The following is a 16,661-nucleotide window of genomic DNA, read 5'->3' as shown; positions in this document are numbered from 1 at the left end:
ACCACTGCGCCAGGAGGGGGTAGAGGACTCCAAGGATCCACAAATGTAAATTAGAAAATCGCAGATGTCAGAGCATTAAAAGAAGAAAACGAGAGCGAAGACGCCACGAACGGAAAATAACAAATTGAAAAGAAATTGGTGTGTGACCAGCGAGCATAGTCCGTAATAGCGACCACTCATGCAGTTTAGTCGTGTCGCCTAAGCGCACTCCATTGAGTGTTGTCCTGGTTTCCACTCTGCATTGTCCTTCGGGATTTGCTCGTATTGCATGTAATGAAAAATTGTGGACTTAGTTTTGTTACATCCAGGTTTAATGGTATTTCATCTTTACATTTGCGCTGTGCTTCTTAAAGTTCAGAAAGAACTGGTCTGCAAGCATACATTAGGCTCTGTGGTGGTAAGATAAATGTGTGGAGGCTACCTTTTCATAGCAACTGAATTCATATTCTACTGCTTTAGTTAAAAAATTATGCATGCAAGACTGTGATTTTCCCACAAGGGGGCTTCCTTGCAATAAACAGTGCTACGTGGGGGAGAGCCTTGTGGCTTTTCTTTTTTCTCTTTTTTTCTTTTGCACAGCAAAAGTGCAAGGAGCGTCATTACAAGAGCTTCCCCACACCTTCATGCAAATATGCATGGAAGTGTTCTTGTGAGCAATCGCTCTCTTGCTGGGAAACATTCTTTTCTAATGCAAGAGTATTACTTGGCTCATTGTGTGAAAACACCACGGCCTCCTGGAAGCCCAGAAAGTGAGGTCATCACCCCTCCTGGAGGGGTGGAGTGCCGGTGCTGCTGCCCAGGCAAGAGAGGGAAACACTCTTCGCACTGTAGAATGTGACTTTGCACCTCCACTCTTATCACAAGCATGAGCGGGGAGCACTCCTCCTCAGAGAAGGGCAAGTTGACTTCTGCGATGAATGGAAACAGGTTGGGGGTGCCACTCCTGCTCCCTGCTGCTTTACAATGCTGCCTCACTCAGATAACAAAGCATGCACTGGGCGAGATGCCATGTCCCACCTGACTTGATGTGGTACATGTGAAAAATGGCGTGTTGCCTCCTGGAGGTACCCTGCAAAATGTACCCTACATTCACGTTAACGCGGCTAGAAATTACTCAAAATGGATCACTGCCGCTGCTGTTGGTTGGCCTTCAGCTTTTGAAGAGTGAGGTTGCGGCCCTACAGAGTCTTCATCTTCCAAGTTGAATCGCTCGTATCTATATCAATCAGGCCAGACAGCAAAGTATGGCTGGAGGCGGCAGTTCAGAGGTGACGAAGTACGCGACCATCGCGATGTAGCGAAATGTGCGAAGCAAACTGCTGCAGCGAAACAGTGTTCACCTCGCTAGCCCCCACAACAACTCAACAACAAGCAATGCTCTCGCATTTACACTTCATAAGAATTGTTTAGGTGCTCCCGTAATTTTTTTTTCTTTTTTTGGGAGCGCTGTGCAGTTGCCATTAATGTTTGTCTTAGCCGAAGGGCACATGAAACAGCTTGGTTTTGAGCACATTTCTGTTTCTCTTTAATTGAGTGTGGGAGAACAACTGAATCTTTTCATATTGCTCATTATGCCTTGATTAATGGGAGCCCACTTGGGGGCTGTGGAAGCTAAGACATTTCTATGTTAAAGTATTGCACCTACTACTGCCTGCACTTTGGTAGTGGTGCCGGCCAAAAGGCCAGCTGCTTTGGTGGGAACATCGCATCGGATGCCCTATTGTGCGCAGGTGATGGCCTGGACGGCATGAAAAACTCACCGGCCAATGGGCCCGGTACGCCGCGGGAGGACGGGCCTCCCATGGGCGATTATGGGATTCCCGGCTATGGACAGGAAAATGTGAGGACCTCTTCCCACTTACTTGTCTTGGTGTCTCAAGATGGCTGTGGTCATCCACTCATTTGCTGCATGCTTTGCTGTGCACATGCGTGCCATGCAGGTGGCCAAGCACCATTAGCATTGTAAGCTTACCGTTACCCACAAAGCCTTGATAACGATTTAGTCATTGGTCAGCAGACTATATGAGCTGCTTGCCGGGTTTGGTGTGTGAAAACCTCAGAGTTGGTTGTGGTAACGTGCAGAACCGTAGCAGCATCGGGTTATTGCTGATGCTTGTACTCCACTTCGTACATAGCGTGCAAGTTCTGGAAGATGAGCAAGGAATATGTGCACAGAAGCATATCACTCCACAGCATGTCACTCTCACTTCTTGAAGCCTTAGTGAGGATCTAGACAAGAACAGAATGATAAAACTTAATACCAGCATTGCAAATGGCAGCCCAGATATTTGGCCAGCCAGTTATTGGGCTCTTTGATTTACTTTTCACTGATGGTGAATTACTTTATGAATCCATCTTGAGGACTCGATGAATGGTGTGACGAAAACATGGGAAGAGGTGAAACATGAATGCAGGGCAGTGCCTAGTCGTGGTATCTCAGCTTTGCCACAGCAGTTGCATATGCTTATCGTGGACATAGGGCAAACTACTGTTCAGGCACGCTAGCTTTGGCAGCGCTGCACGCTATTTTGAAAGAGTACATCCACAACACAGCTTTCATGCCAATGGTGTAAAGAGTTCGCTGTGTACTCTCTTTCTGGCATTGTTGTCTGGATGCTGAGGATGGCTTGTTGCAGCAGATGTATGTGCCTGGCTTACCAAAGGGGCTGCTTGTAGAAAAGTTCTTCTGTAGTGGCGCAGCACTAGGACAGGGAAATAGGCAGCAACATTGTGTGCCAAACATTCACTGCCAACTGATTTATTTACAAAAAACGTTGATGCAGTGCGGTGGGGCAATGCTTGCTCAAGGGAACATACAGCGAACATAAAGCAGTGCACTGTGCCAGGCATTCTACCACCAACTGGTTTATTCAGTGTAAAGTTCATCCAGTGTAGTCGCATAGTGCTAGCACGGGGAAATGGCAGTAGCACAGTGTCCCAAGCGTTCACAGCTGCCTGGTTTATTCTGAAATAAGTTCATTCAGTGTAGTGACGCAGTGCTTAGCTTATCACAAGGGAGCGGATGGGAACAGTGTGCGAGACTACCACTGCTGACTTGTTTATTCAGAAGAAATCTTTGTGCAGTGAACTGCCGCAGTGCTTATAGAACGAGAAGGAAACCAGACAGGAACTCAGTCTGACAAGCATTCATTGCCAAGTGGATTATTCAGAAAAGGAAGATAATGCCCATCATAGTAGTGCTGTAGTGCAGCAGTGCTAGCACAAACTAACGGAGCAATGCAGTGCCATGCATTGATTACCGGCTGATTTATTCAGAATAAGTGTTTGTGCATTGCAATGGGGCAGTCAGTGCAAGCACAAGGAACAGAGAGCAACGCAATGTGTCGGGCACTCACCAGTAACTAGTTACCGTATTTGCATGATTGTAAGTCGACCCCCCCCCCCCCCCCCCATCACATTTCTGAAAAAAAAAAAAAAAAACTTGCCGGTCGTTTACGCTTGGCTTTTAATAACGCGAAAGCACTATCCTGCGTCCTCCGTTTATCGCCAGCCGCTATTGGCTGCCACGCGCGGGCGCGCCTGTGGGCACATTCCAAAACGAAAGTGTGTTAGTCACTGGACCACTCGTCCACACTTACGCCATCGTCCTCACTAGCACTGCCGTCGTGATCGCTGCTGCAGTCCCACAGCCCGTCGTTCTACCATCGTTGTGCAGCGAAATCCCGCACTTCGCAAACAGCCACATCACAAAACGCGTGGAACAGCTGAAAAATTTGCCTCACTGCAGCTGCCACACCTGTATCACCCGTTGCGAAGTGACGACTGACGAAGCACTTTATTAAAAACTTGTGAAACGCTGCTGGCAGTAGTGAAATGCGTCAAAGCCAAAGAGAAACTACGCGTGAGCTGCGTCGGCTCTTCAGTCGGCTACCGACACTCCCCGGCGCCGCTGCGGTTCCGAGTGGCCGTGCCACCGCGATTGGAACAGCAGCCCTTCCATCAACTATCGAGGCTCCCTTGAGCGCCGAGTGCGTGGTTGAAAGTAAACAACAATAAAGAAACTCTGACGACGCATATTAAGAGTAGAATGCAAATGCGTTATCGGGTCGCTGCCACTGATCAGCGGCCACGTGTGTGTGGGTAGTGGGCTGATGCCGGTTTGCTGCTTATCAACAGCCGCCATCGGCCGCCGCGCGCGGGGTGGGGAAGCCGGTTTTGCGTGTTGACATAGCAGCTGCTCAACGCCAGCACCAAGAACGACGCGACAGAGCCACTTAGCAAAAATGCAACCACGCTGTAGCATGCCTGATATCTCACTTGCCTCGCCTTTATTTATGGTATGATGCTTTGGTTTTGATTTTAAGTCGACCCCCCCTCCCCCCCCCCCCTCCCACTTCCGATTTTCAAATTTTGAAAAATAGGTAGACTTACAATCGTGTAAATACGGTAGTTCAGAATAAGTATTTGTGCAGCATAATAGAACAGTGGGGCTAGGAGGCCAATGCCCACGGGCGTGGGGTGCGCTGAGCCATTATCTTGGTGCTGAACAAGGATGCTCGTGCTCAGGACACCCCGCCAGCTTGCTCTCTTGACGCCAAAAAGTCTGTGCCCACGCATTTTGTAGAAAAACACTGACTTTTATGCCAAGCTGGTTTAGCCAGAAACTCGGTAATAGCATTTTTGCCTGACCGTGCCAGTGGCGCTTCACATTTGGCTTGTAGCATAGCTCGAGGCACGAATGTCCTTTACCTGCCAAAGGTACAGTGCATGTGCATCTGCACAGGGTTTGTAACCTCTGTACAACCAATCGCTGCTAATGGCGCACAATTAAAAAAGGTGGCTCTAAAGTTGAAAGTGCCTTGATGACAGTCCTGATGATACTGTCATGGTTGATATGAACTTGCGAAATTCCCAGGCCAGAGTGCATTATGCGCTATGAGCAGAACTTTGGATTTTTCAAACACACTTTCGTGCCACTGTGAGCATTACAAATGCGCGAACCGCGACGATACTCTCCAGTCGTGCGGTACACACTGCAAGCAGTGAGCAGTGTCAGCTGCCCGCACATCACCGAATGCGCAATCGCAAGTTGTCGTGTTGCGCCCCGCGTGCAATGAATGATGGTGTCAGCAGCGTTGTGCGGTACTCTGGCTTGCATGTAACTGAAAAACATTGAACTGTTTTTGTAGGCGTGCAATTGTAGCATGAAGGTGTTGTTAAAGAGAAACGAAATGCTTGGGAACTTGCAAGGGACACTAGAGTGTAGGGTTCAGTTGTAGTGTAGTGCAGCTTGCTTGCGTGATGCATGACTTGCTGTTCGGACCAAGACCAGTGCATGAGCTGCCCGAATACTGCGCGAGCCTGGCTAACCAGAGAGGTAATCTCGGAATGGGCTGCGCTGCTTGCCAGCTATCATGTGACGGTGGTTGGTTCAGGGTGTACCCTTTCCCGTTGCCCATTGAGCAATGCTGCAGCGGTAATTCCATGGGCTTGTATGTCTGCTAAGCCGTGAACGTGGTAGCTCTGTTGGAGGGCATAAAATTAAGGTAACAATCGGCATGACTGTAGGCAGGGCGTGCCATTAACATAGCTGCCCGCCCCGAAGGCTTGCAAGACTGCCTGGTGTGGCAACTTCCTCTGGCTGGGCAGTTAGGTCATGGTGGCGCGCTCTGGGGGGCCTGGACTGCATGAATTCTTTTGGGCTGCCGGGGTTCTTTAAGAAGCAAGAGGGAAGGGGGGGAGGTGGGGGGGCTATTGTTTGGGAACGGGGGTCTGTGCTGACCTTGTTGTTGTGGTGGTTGTGTGTCGCTCGTAGGTGTTTCACCAGTGGATTGATAGTCAGGTTCAGGCGAGCTGCCGATGCTGAACGCTGCTGCGTAAGAATAACCATCTCTCTCTCGTGTGTGCCTGCCTGCCTGCTTTGCACATGGCTGCTGCTGTGCTGCTCTTGCACCCTTCTTGCTGCTTGCTTGGGATCAGCATCTGGCGGTCTAGAGACGGTGGTGGTGCTGCTGCTGCTGACGGGGAAAGTGCTGCGCAGGAGGCTTGCTGAAGTGGGGCTCCAGGAGCCCTTCGAAGGATCCTCATAAAGGCATTTTGGGGCAAGGTGTGTTGCGGAGCATGTTGGAGAGGCGGTAAGCTCGTAAGGAAGGAGTGCATGGGGCTGTCGCTTCAGAGGCGCTCTCGCCTTTAGTGCACAAAGCTAGAAAATGCAGGGAAAACCACGTGTCACAGACCCGTATGACTGATGGGGTGCATGTGGTGGCAGTGTTTCCTAGTGTGTAAATACAAGCAACAGGTTCTGAACAAACGAAAATTAAGGAAAAGAAACTTCGGGGCATTCTTAACCACATTCTTAAAGAAAATGTGATAGCACTTGAATGTAGGCCCACCCTAGAAAATGGATTAGGGTGGATTAATGTGGATTAATGGGCCCTGTGAGTGTATTCCCGTTATGATAATCCAGTACTCCAACATTCTAACCCTAAAATCTTCAAATTTAGCAGTGGTGATGACGTCATGACCTTTTCGACCAATCGAGGATTTCCTTACGGAGAAACCGGAGCTTTTTTGGATGACAACAACCTAAATGCTATTGCATTAAAAGCAAACATAACAGCAATAAGTGCATGTCGGACCAGAAATTTTTACAGACACTGTTCACTCCTGCTGTCCATTGTGCTTTGAGCACATATGGTGCTGTTAGGCATTTACACAAACATGGCTGCCATTCCTTTGTGGCTGTAAAATGCCGAAGGCTCCCCAGAGGTTGGAAGAGCCCCTGCTTGTGGCTGTCACCCTGTGGGAATAGCGTGCCTTGTTTCCTTAGCCGACCACATACTTCGAATTGAAACATCTCGCAGAGCATGTGCAAGTCTGGCAGCCTCACAACTAACCTGACTTTCATTGCAAGAGGGTTTTACTAATAGAGTGGGCCTGTGTTCAAAAGTGTACGCTATCTGTATGCGAGCCATGGGTGTTGCATTGCTGAGTGCAGCCCTGTTGCTGTCATGAGAGCTGTGGGAATACTGTTTTCGGCTGAAGCATCCCTGTGCATGAGGAAAAGGGAATAAAAAAAAAAACGCTGCGGGGCACAAAAAGAGCGCCGTGTCAACAGTACCATAGGCTGGGCTTAGAAAAGCTGTTAACCACCTACAAGCATTGCAAAACAGCCTAGCTGTGATGAAAGCAGTTAAAGGTCAGAAATTATAGTATCATACAGTTCCTAGAACTAACGGTTGGATTCCAAGGGGAGGCAAGCATACCGAGGGATGGCAGAAAGTTAGGTGGGCGTATGAGACTAAGAAGTTTGCGGGGATAGGGTGGCTGCATCTGGCAAAGGACAGGGTGAATTGGAGAGACATGGGAGAGGCCTTCGCCCTGCAGTGGGCATAGTCAGGTTGATGATGAGTTCTGAGAAAATGTCCACCCATACTATTAACATGTCAAGAAAAAAAAAAAGTAAGCAGTGGGTGAGCTTTCAAGTCAAGTGCCAAAAACAAGTGGCCGGATTGAGCAGTACATCCATGTTTATTTTCTCACTCATCATGCTGAACCCATTGAAAGCCGTGTTGCTGTCAATGTCAGATAGGAGCAGCCGCACTTTTGTCCACTGTGCTTGCCAGAGCTTCAACTTTCCTTCCCTTTCCAAGAAAAAGAATACTCCGACAGTAGTAGGTGTGGTAGGTATTTCCCCCCGAAAGGTGTGCCGGTGATATCGCTGGTAGGGGCGGGGCGTTCGCTCTGGTGCACTTGTTCAATCCTTGGAAACTGAGCTCTAGCAGTGTTGACAGGCAGTGTCAGATTTCAGTTGTTCCTGTGGGTGGCAAAGGGAGCTTTTCTGCAGCACTGGTTCTTGTGGCTCAGTGCTTGGCATCAGTAGTGCATTCTCCGGTACCGCTGCTTGTTTTTGCACACATGCTGCGCAGTGGCACCTATTTAGCCAGACATGCATTCTCTTGCATTGTGGCGCTCTGTGAGCACAATTGTTCTCGCACTCGCTTTTTGACCATTGTTGCTTTTTAACAAGCAGTGCCCTAGGGTAGGCACTTCTGGCTGTCCCCACGATATCTAGACTGTGACATTGCCACTATTGGAAGTCCCCCCATGTGCCCAGGGCTGTTCGAGAGGCTGAGCGGAGAGGCTTCACAAGCCCATTGGGGCTGTTCCATGCAGGTGGTTGGAAAGAAACTGTTTGAAGATGCAAGGCTGGCATTGAAGCTTTTTTTTTTTTTCTGCTCAGTAGTGCAGTTGTTGGAAAGCACTTGCCTTGCTCCTTCACTGATTTCTGGACTCTCTTTGTGTTGGTTGCCATGTAGCAGCTTTGCTGTGCACTACTCCTTGTTTTTGCGTGCAGCTGTGTGTTGATCTCATTGCCAGAGCTGCCTTCAAGGACATTCCTGGGAGTGGTGGCATTGCCAATAGTTGACCTGGGCTCAGTCACGGATGCATGTCTCACACCCACAACACACACCTCGTGTGGACCACTGGTCTCATTGCTTAGCACCAGTGCTTCTGCAACATCCCCATCTTTATTTTGAGGGGAAATAGAACTGATTGATTAGCTTCCTCAGTGTGCAACTTTTTCTGACTTGTGCTTTAAGCGTAAGTGGGTTGCGTATGGGGCATCCCTTTTGGGCTGTGCTTGTGTTGATTTGGTGTAAGTTTTAAAAATGGATCTTTGGAAGAAGTGCTTTTAATCTTTAGTTTAAGAGAGGCTGGGGGGTGCATTATCCAAACATTGAACTTCGGAGAGCCCATGCCATGTACAGATGTCCTTAGCACCAGTCAGCCTTGCTGCAGAGGTTTGCACAGCATATGATCCATACAAGTGGAGGTTGTAACTCTGCACTGCATCTCGCGAATAGTTTGCAGCACTGTGGGGGCTACGGTGATCTGAGGCAGTCAGAATGGTGTGCACTGCATAAATGTATTTCACCTAGCCCATCACCCCGCAACTTCTGGCTCCATCACAGGGAACGAAAGAGCACTAATGTCTAGCTGCTGTGCACAGGATGCCCGTCCAACTCAGCCGACACCATGGTTACGAATGGCGGCACACCATTTTGCAGCAGGCCTCCACGCCGCTGTGTTCGTGCAGACTTCCTCTGCTAATTTGACCAGTGTATGAAATGCCAGTGGCACTTTCAAAACACCATCCTTAAGTACCTTTTTCTGTTACCGCTGTAATTGTTTCAAAGGTAGTCTCAACACTGCATAAATATTTGTGGGACTGTTTGTCGTCTTCCGTGGCCCTTATTGGAAGAGAGAGCTCTACCTTCCATGGTGCTGCAAGCTAGGTGGAGTGTAGATGCAGTTAGTCACTCATCGTGTTTGCCGAACACCAAGTGTGCTCGACTCGCTGACCCCCGTGCCTTCTCCTTCCTTCGTGCACCTGCCCCCCTGGCACAGGACCAGACGGAGTCGGCAGCAATACTGAAGATTAAGGAAAGCATGCAGGAGGAGGCCAAGAGGTTTGAGAAGGACACGCCTGCTGAGCCCCCGGACTACTTCATGCAATAACCGGGGGCCCCCCCGCCACCCCCACCGCCACCAGTGCGCGCGCGCGGCCGAGCCAAGTCGAAGCCACAGCCACAGCCGAAGAAGAAGTCGGCTGCCAGGGGGCGCGGGAGGCGCCGCCAGCCCCCATAGCAGCAGCAGCAACTGCTCCGCAGCCCTTCTGGAAAAGAGACTGGCACAGCGAAGATGCGCCCGTGACGATGGCCTCGCTGCAACGACAAGGCCCTCTGTTGCGCCACTGCAGGCTTTTCGCTTGGCGCGCAGTTTGCCTTGGCTCCCTCTGGGCTGTGGGTGCTCGGTGTTTGAGGGCAGTGACAGCGCGGCACCCGGCGCTCAGATTGAGGCAAGGCAGAGTGCGCCACTTTCCCCTGTGTTGTTCCGGCATGTGGTGTGACTGTGCGCAGCGCAGCTGGAGGAACTGGCGGGCGAGACTCCTCGGGGGGAGGGGGAGAGAGAGCCCAGTGGGGCAGCTTCCCGTCGCTGGCCATGGCTGCTGGGGAAGTACTTGGGGGCAGCTCCTGTCCGAGCACAGCGCTGTGGCCAGCTTTGCATGCAGGAGGCGGCGGCGGCATGGTGGGGGTCAGGGGACAGGCAATTCTTCCTCCTCGGCCCAAAGCGGCTTTCTCGAAAACCGTTCAGCCACTGGGAAAACAAGTGGCCGGTCAGCCAGGCATTTCCTCGATGCTTGCAGAGGAAATGTTGGCCGGTGTTGCTTTAGAAAGCAAGGAGCGTGTGTAGGCACGAGCTGCAGCGAGCTTGGCAGGACGATAAGGTTGGCGCGAGGGACTCAGCAGCAGTTTGGTTCATTTTGTTGGTGAAGGACGCACGTGTCATGTAAAAGATGTCTAAGCGGTGTACGAATTTTTTCCTCTTTCCAGTGGATTTATTTGTGGCTGCAGTTCATTTCTAGTGAATATTCTTATCTCCTCCGGTGGCTTCAAAATTGTGACTCTTCTACTGTTGTACAATTCATGAAATGAAGTGTCAGCTGCTTAGTCTGTGAGGCTGTGTGGTGTGTTTGAAGTTGTAACTGTTTGCTAATGGTGAAGGCATGGCTATTCTTATTGCACGAATAGCATAGGCAAAGCCACTAAGGGCATAGACATGTTCCGGTTACGTTGTGCTGAAAGTTTATGTGAAAATGTCAAAATTTTTATTTTCTCTCTATTTTCTCTTATTCTTTGACAGTAACGTGTGCACAACACTTTTATCTGTCAACAGCTGGGGATCACATGAGAAATGGTTTTTGGAAACATAACTTGATGCAGTATACAGCAGCTTGGCATGAAATGCGAGTTGCTGAAATATTAGCACAATTCAGTTCCACAAACTAATTCCACATTACTGTCGTCGGCGACCTCAGTACCCACACAACAGTAAACCCATCTGACTGGGTGGAGCTTTACTTGGCTGTGGAAATGCATGTATTACATTTCCGAACAGATGCACAGTGCAGCTAGCCTAGTGTGTGCCAGTATATTCAAGTAAAAAATCTACAGGTGCTGCTGTGGTGTTATGTTGGGCACTGGGATGGCAGCTGTTGAGACCGTAACCATTCCATGGAAGCTTTCTTCTGGGGAAAGACAGTTCACTGTGGGTAATGAAGCGTTAGAAGCTGTGTGGGAGCTCTTGTATCGAAGCCAAGTGCAGTAAAAGTTCGTTATTTGGAAACTTGTTAATTCGAACTTTGCCGGCGTGGCCCCGGGCAACACCCATTCAAGTCTATAGCGTCGCATGCTAATTCGGTCTCTACGTATCTCTAACCTAATTTGAACACGCGTCTGAGTAATACCTGTGCAGGTATTACTGGCGCGGTAAGTGCTCCTCCAAATAGCACTACTCAAACTTAAATTTCATGCTGCAGAGTTGCTTACGCAGTGCTGATGCGCATGCAACGGCAGGCATGCCAGTCCACATCAGCCAGCCAATCAAGCCCTAGCTATGTGTTGTTTCAGGTAGTGGTGACGAGTCTGGCTAGTCTTTTCTATTCCCATTGTTTCTTTATCTCGTTGCTTCAGCTCCGCTGAGCGTTTCCATCTGCGTGATCCTTCTAGTGTGCCGAAATTACATGTTCATCACGTGCCGTTCAGTCTGTGCTGTGAGGCCTCCTAACACGTCACACTGCCACCTGTAAGGTGTGCGATGCAGTAAGAGAGGAGCTCCGCCACTGAAAATAGTCATTGTTGCGCCATTGTCATCTCTAAAGTAAGGAACCATCTCCCAATCATTCACCAAATAAATCTACTCTGACACAAGCGGTTCTTGGTTTTTTTCAGGGTCACTTGATAATTTGAACATTTTTTTCCGGTCTCATGTAGTTCGAATTAATGAGCTTCTACGGCAGTGACAGCACATGTGGATCATTTGGAAAATCTTTGGGGTGCAAATTTAACAGCAGCTTACTGAAATATGTTAAGAACGAGGTTGTGTCATGTGGGGCCAAAGCATAGGGGATGGAAAAAAGAAAGCTTGGAACATGGCTAATGACGGCTGCGGAAAGGAATAGGATAGGGGTAATCTAGCTGGGAAAGGGTACAGCCTGATGCGATTTGAACATTATCACTGTCGTTCTGGCCCCAAAAAGACTGAAGAATTTTTTCTGGTGTGATCACTTTCTCTCGAGTGCACCGTGTTCCAATGATACTTTGCTGCTGAGCAAAAGGACTTGGGTCATGGCTGCTGCTATTCAATTGTTGGTGCACGTTCTAGAGGCCCGTGTACTGTGCAATGTCAGTGCACGTTAAAAAACCCCTGGTGGTCGAAATTTCCAGAGCCCTTCACTACGGCGCCTCTCATAGCCTGAGTCGCTTTGGGACGTTAAACCCCTAAACCAAACTCCCTCCTTCATTCTTTCCCACACCACATGACTGAGGCATCTACCGAGGAGCGAGATGTGACACATTTTCTTTCTTCAAAAAAAAAAAAAAATTCCAGTAAAAGGTTTGTGCCAGATGTAGTAATGATGTGGCTAGCTGAGAATGTTTTCAAGGATGCTGAACAAAATACATACAATTCTTTAATGCACTCTATATTCTGAGTAGGCCGAACCTGCAGTGATCGCCTTCAAACCGTGTTGCATGGATGCATCAGCTAGCAGGAATTCACGATATCATAGCTGAAGTCTAGGCGTACCATGCAGGGGGTAGTGAACCAGCACATTTTTATTTTTCCGCTATTACCAGCCCAGCACTAACCACTAAAATCGCTGGTCTGCTAAGGGAACATGCATAGCCTGGGGCAGTCACTGCTAGTGCAGGGCAGGGCCGACTGGTAGTCATTTGGATGAGCGTTCACTGTGGTGTCCCTCATAACCCAAGTCGCTTTGGGACCCTGAACACCCATAAACCATAAACTTGTCTTCTCTGCACGAGTTTTTTTGGCCTATGCTGGGCTAAAGCGGCTTTTCTTTGTCAAAGGACCCCCTTTCAGCCAATGGTTTCGTCTGATTCTGATGAACTTGCTAGCGTGACAGTGTAGCGAGTGGACTATCCCTTTTCATCTGCAAGTCCCTGCATTGCCACGCTCGCAGGTTCACTGGAATCTGCCGACACCATTGCCTGCAAGGGGGCCCTTCGATAGGGAAAATCTGCTTTTTTCTGAACTTGTATTTGACTGTAGTATTTGCAACATTGCATGTGCAGGATACTCTTGCTTGGAAGCAGTTTCGGCATACTGGCTCACTTTACTCAACTTGATGACGTCACGTTGTTACTGGACGTAGCCTCGATACCGGTGTTAAAATGAATGCACTTAAAAACAAGGACACTAATATTTTAAGAAACCACTTCTGAATTTTATTGTTGAAAAATGCTTTTAAAGTGGTGCAGGTGGTAAATCGGAACAACACATTCAAAAATTTCACTTGCTTGCATGTGATGCATTTCTGTCAACTTTTTTTTTTGCATGGGTGAAGTGGTGTTAAATGCTTTCATGTAAAAATTGGGGGGGAAGGGGGCTTAGTAATGCCCTTTGGTTGTGAAAAAAAGAAATTACCTTCTCGGAACATTGTTGGCAACTTTCTGAGCCAAGAAGCAGTGAGGCCCTTTCATGCAGCTGACTGCATCTTGTGTACAACCTCGCGTTTCTGTTGATCCATGCTGCTGTTGGCTGCAAGAAGCTTCTAGGTAGCTGACTGTGCCGCACCTGGACACTGTGTGCAAAGCTGGTTCACGAAGAATTCAAGGGACACGGAGATCAACTGCATCCAACTCTTGCTTCTTGTGAAAATAGATTCTGTGACATTTTCTAGCCATGTTGGCATGTGTCCTTTACCACAAGAACTGTTAATTGCTGTTAACATTGCATTTATAAAATCCCCCCACCCCCCCGCACAATTCAAACCGATTACCATATGAAAGCCAATGGTGGTGGACCTCGGCCTCTAAGATTGGTGAAAGAAAAACTGCCTTTACGTCACCACAGTATCTATATTTTGGTTTGCGGCCTTTTTCGGCGAGAGCTTTGTTATTAGAACACGGTAGTGTGTGAGTACAGGCGATCTTCAACTGTCCTCTCTGTCCCTTGAAGCATGTGTCCACAGTTTAGCACTAGCTTGCATTCCCCAAGTCCTGTGGGGGGGGCCACTTAAGCAGCACTCGCCCCAAAGGTGGAAAGCTGAATAGGTTGATGTACTTGCATGATGAGTGGAGGAGCACAGAATAAGAGGACTTGGGTACAAAGGAAGGCCTGCACTTGCGATATACCTTTCTTTGACCCATCACTTAATTTTCGCTCTGGGTATGGGTGATTGTGGTGATGACGAGGGAAGAAAGCGAGTCATTGCAGAGTTCCATTGCTTGAAAAAGTGGTGATATCAGTGTCCCTTTACCTTCTGAAATCATTCTTCATAGTGCGTGCTCCTTGGAATATACAGAGTTGAAAACATGACAAAAACCCACTGTTTTCTAGTTCTTGAAGAAATGTGGAGTGAGTTTGCAAGTTTTGCGTAATGCTGCATGATAGCAGTGCAGTTTTATCGCAACGAAGAATGCCAATATTTTGATGTTTCCATAAAATAAGCGAAAGCATATTTTTTATTGCAAAACTAGCGAATCCCTCTGTGCTGAAAGGGAATGCACCCTTGTTTTCATTTCCGGGGCTGTGCAGCCCACTTTCTTGCCCGCTTGGTGTAGCATCACTTTGCCAGCACTTGCGAATTTCCTACTCGGGGGAGGTTCCTTAATGGGAGACTTGCGTGTGCAACTGGTGTGGCATGCAGTCCTGCTGAGGTCCCTTGTTGTGGCATCGGTTGGCTTCTCGCCAGCGCCTTGCCAGAGGGGGCAGAGGGCGTTCTGACCACTGGAACTTGAGATGCTTAGGGGAAGGTCTGTCCCCTCTTCTGTGAGAGCAAGTTGTAGATGGAAGTGGGTGTGTTTATGCGAGTGCATTTTTGTATGATGGGATGAATGACTGTGTGTGTGTGTGCGCGTGTGTGTGTGTGTGTGATTGGGTTTTCATGTATGAATGCAGCCAGATGTGGTTTTGGGGGATAGTTTGTGCATGTGTACATAATATATGTATATGTAGGGGTATGAAGATTACAGGAGGTGTGAAAAAAAAAAAAATCTTTAGTAACTAAAGACATGTACACTGTTGCATTTTTGAAGTCTCTGACAGCTCTGTTGGTTTGCCCTTATTTTCCCTTCTCTCCGCATTATTCTACTTGCGCTTGTACCAAATCATGCAACACATTTGCTGGCGTGCAGTGCTTCGTCATTTTCGCAGCGTGTTGGCGGTTTCCTGCACGCATTCCATTGCGTGTGGCGATGTCATGTTGCATTCATATCACAGATGTGGGAGGGACAGAAGCAGTGATGTCACATGTGGATGGTTGTGCAACTCTGTTTCGCTTAGCTTCTCTCTCTGTTCACCCCTGATGCAGTGCAAGGGGTGATGCTGCCACATGTGTTTCTCTCTCACACTTGCACTGTGCGGACTTGAGCGAAGGAGTGCACTCGGCCACGTCACGAGCCCTTTTGACGTCTGCATTTCTTTGTGGGAATTGGCATCCGTTGACAACAAGTGCTGCTCTGCTGTCGTCTTTAGTGTGGCTTTTGTATTTCACCTCTTTCCATGGCTGACCCGTGTGGAGGTGTTTGTTCTGGGGGCACAGTAGTGGTAGCCTCTATGCGGACTGAGGAGCCACTGTTTTATCTCATTTGTGGGGCTGGGTGTGAGACGTAAATTGTGAGAGAAACAGAAGTGACTGCTACATGCTTTGTATATATATATATGCATATGTACACATATAATTATATGTAAACCGGCAGGTGAAGTTAATGAGATGAGGACATTCTCCGTGTGCGTGTGTGTGGAAATGCCCGCTTTTCTTTCAGCTCTTTTTCCTCCTCCGCACGAAGGAGCACCATTTCAGACAGGCTTTGTCCACAGGGGCAAAGCCACATGACAACTACAGAGGGGTCCTGCAACTGTTGGTTTAATTTATAATATGCGGCGCTTTCCCCCTCCCTTCCTTCTTTTTCCTTCATCTGTATATCGCCCTGTGCATGTGTATTTCCCCCTGAAAAAAAAAAAACGTATGAAACAAAGTGTTTCTGTTTGAAGTCTGTGTTGCTCTCCTCTCTCCAATGGGTAGAGTGTCGAAGTGACTTCACGGTGTGCAATGTCTGCAGTCACCTTGGCTTTGCCTGTAGGAATGGTTACGTGGCACGCAGTCTGTGCGCCCGCACAATGCTGCAACATTGCTCAACCTGGTAGTGTTTTTACATCGGTATTGGTACAGTCACTCCTAATGGCTAGGCATGCTGGTGACCTTGTGTGCAAGAAAACGGAAATAAGTTTGCATGTTGGGGCTCTGCACGTGCTTAACCAACAGATCTGATTAAAGCCGAACTAGGGTCTGGACTATTTTTAATCCTGCAGGCCTCTTTCAATATAGTTCAGAACTCGACCTTTATTTTTTTTCTCAAAATCTTGTGTCCCGGTGCCGTCTAAAAGTATTTCGACCTTTAGCACATCTATCGAAAATTTGTTGAGATGGGCGTGGAGTGCTATTCTTGCTCAGAGTCGTAACAAAATAAAGACTGAGTCAACTTGTAGGGCCGTTAGACTAAAGTAGCTATGTAGTCCGTGCCTTGCCTTCACTAACGCAATGCAGGAATGCATTCGTGCTGACTGGAGTTTCCGCTTCCAAAGTTGTTCTTGCTCTCGGCCCTCTTGTG

At 48.5% G+C, this 16,661-nt stretch overlaps 1 protein-coding gene across 17 annotated transcripts in view; it reads left to right on the top strand.

Annotated features, from left to right (window-relative positions):
* The window catches only part of Ssdp (Sequence-specific single-stranded DNA-binding protein), a 96,138-nt gene extending 80,095 nt beyond the window's left edge, over positions 1-16,043 (top strand). For 12 of the 17 annotated variants that reach the window (XM_077644406.1, XM_077644400.1, XM_077644402.1 and 9 more), the window contains 2 exons: positions 1,731-1,840; positions 9,373-16,043. In XM_077644406.1, the coding sequence (XP_077500532.1) occupies positions 1,731-1,840; positions 9,373-9,483 (221 nt within the window). In that variant the 3' untranslated portion in view covers positions 9,484-16,043. Of the gene's footprint in view, positions 1-1,730; positions 1,841-5,776; positions 5,838-9,372 lie in introns of all 17 variants that reach the window. The other 5 variants (XM_077644411.1, XM_077644404.1, XM_077644408.1 and 2 more) reach the window with 1 other exon arrangement.
* The last annotated feature ends 618 nt before the right edge of the window (positions 16,044-16,661 follow it).

This window comes from Amblyomma americanum, chromosome 11 (genome assembly GCF_052857255.1).
Source record: "Amblyomma americanum isolate KBUSLIRL-KWMA chromosome 11, ASM5285725v1, whole genome shotgun sequence".
NCBI classification, from domain to species: domain Eukaryota; kingdom Metazoa; phylum Arthropoda; class Arachnida; order Ixodida; family Ixodidae; genus Amblyomma; species Amblyomma americanum.
This window is presented reverse-complemented; position numbering and strand designations above follow the sequence as displayed.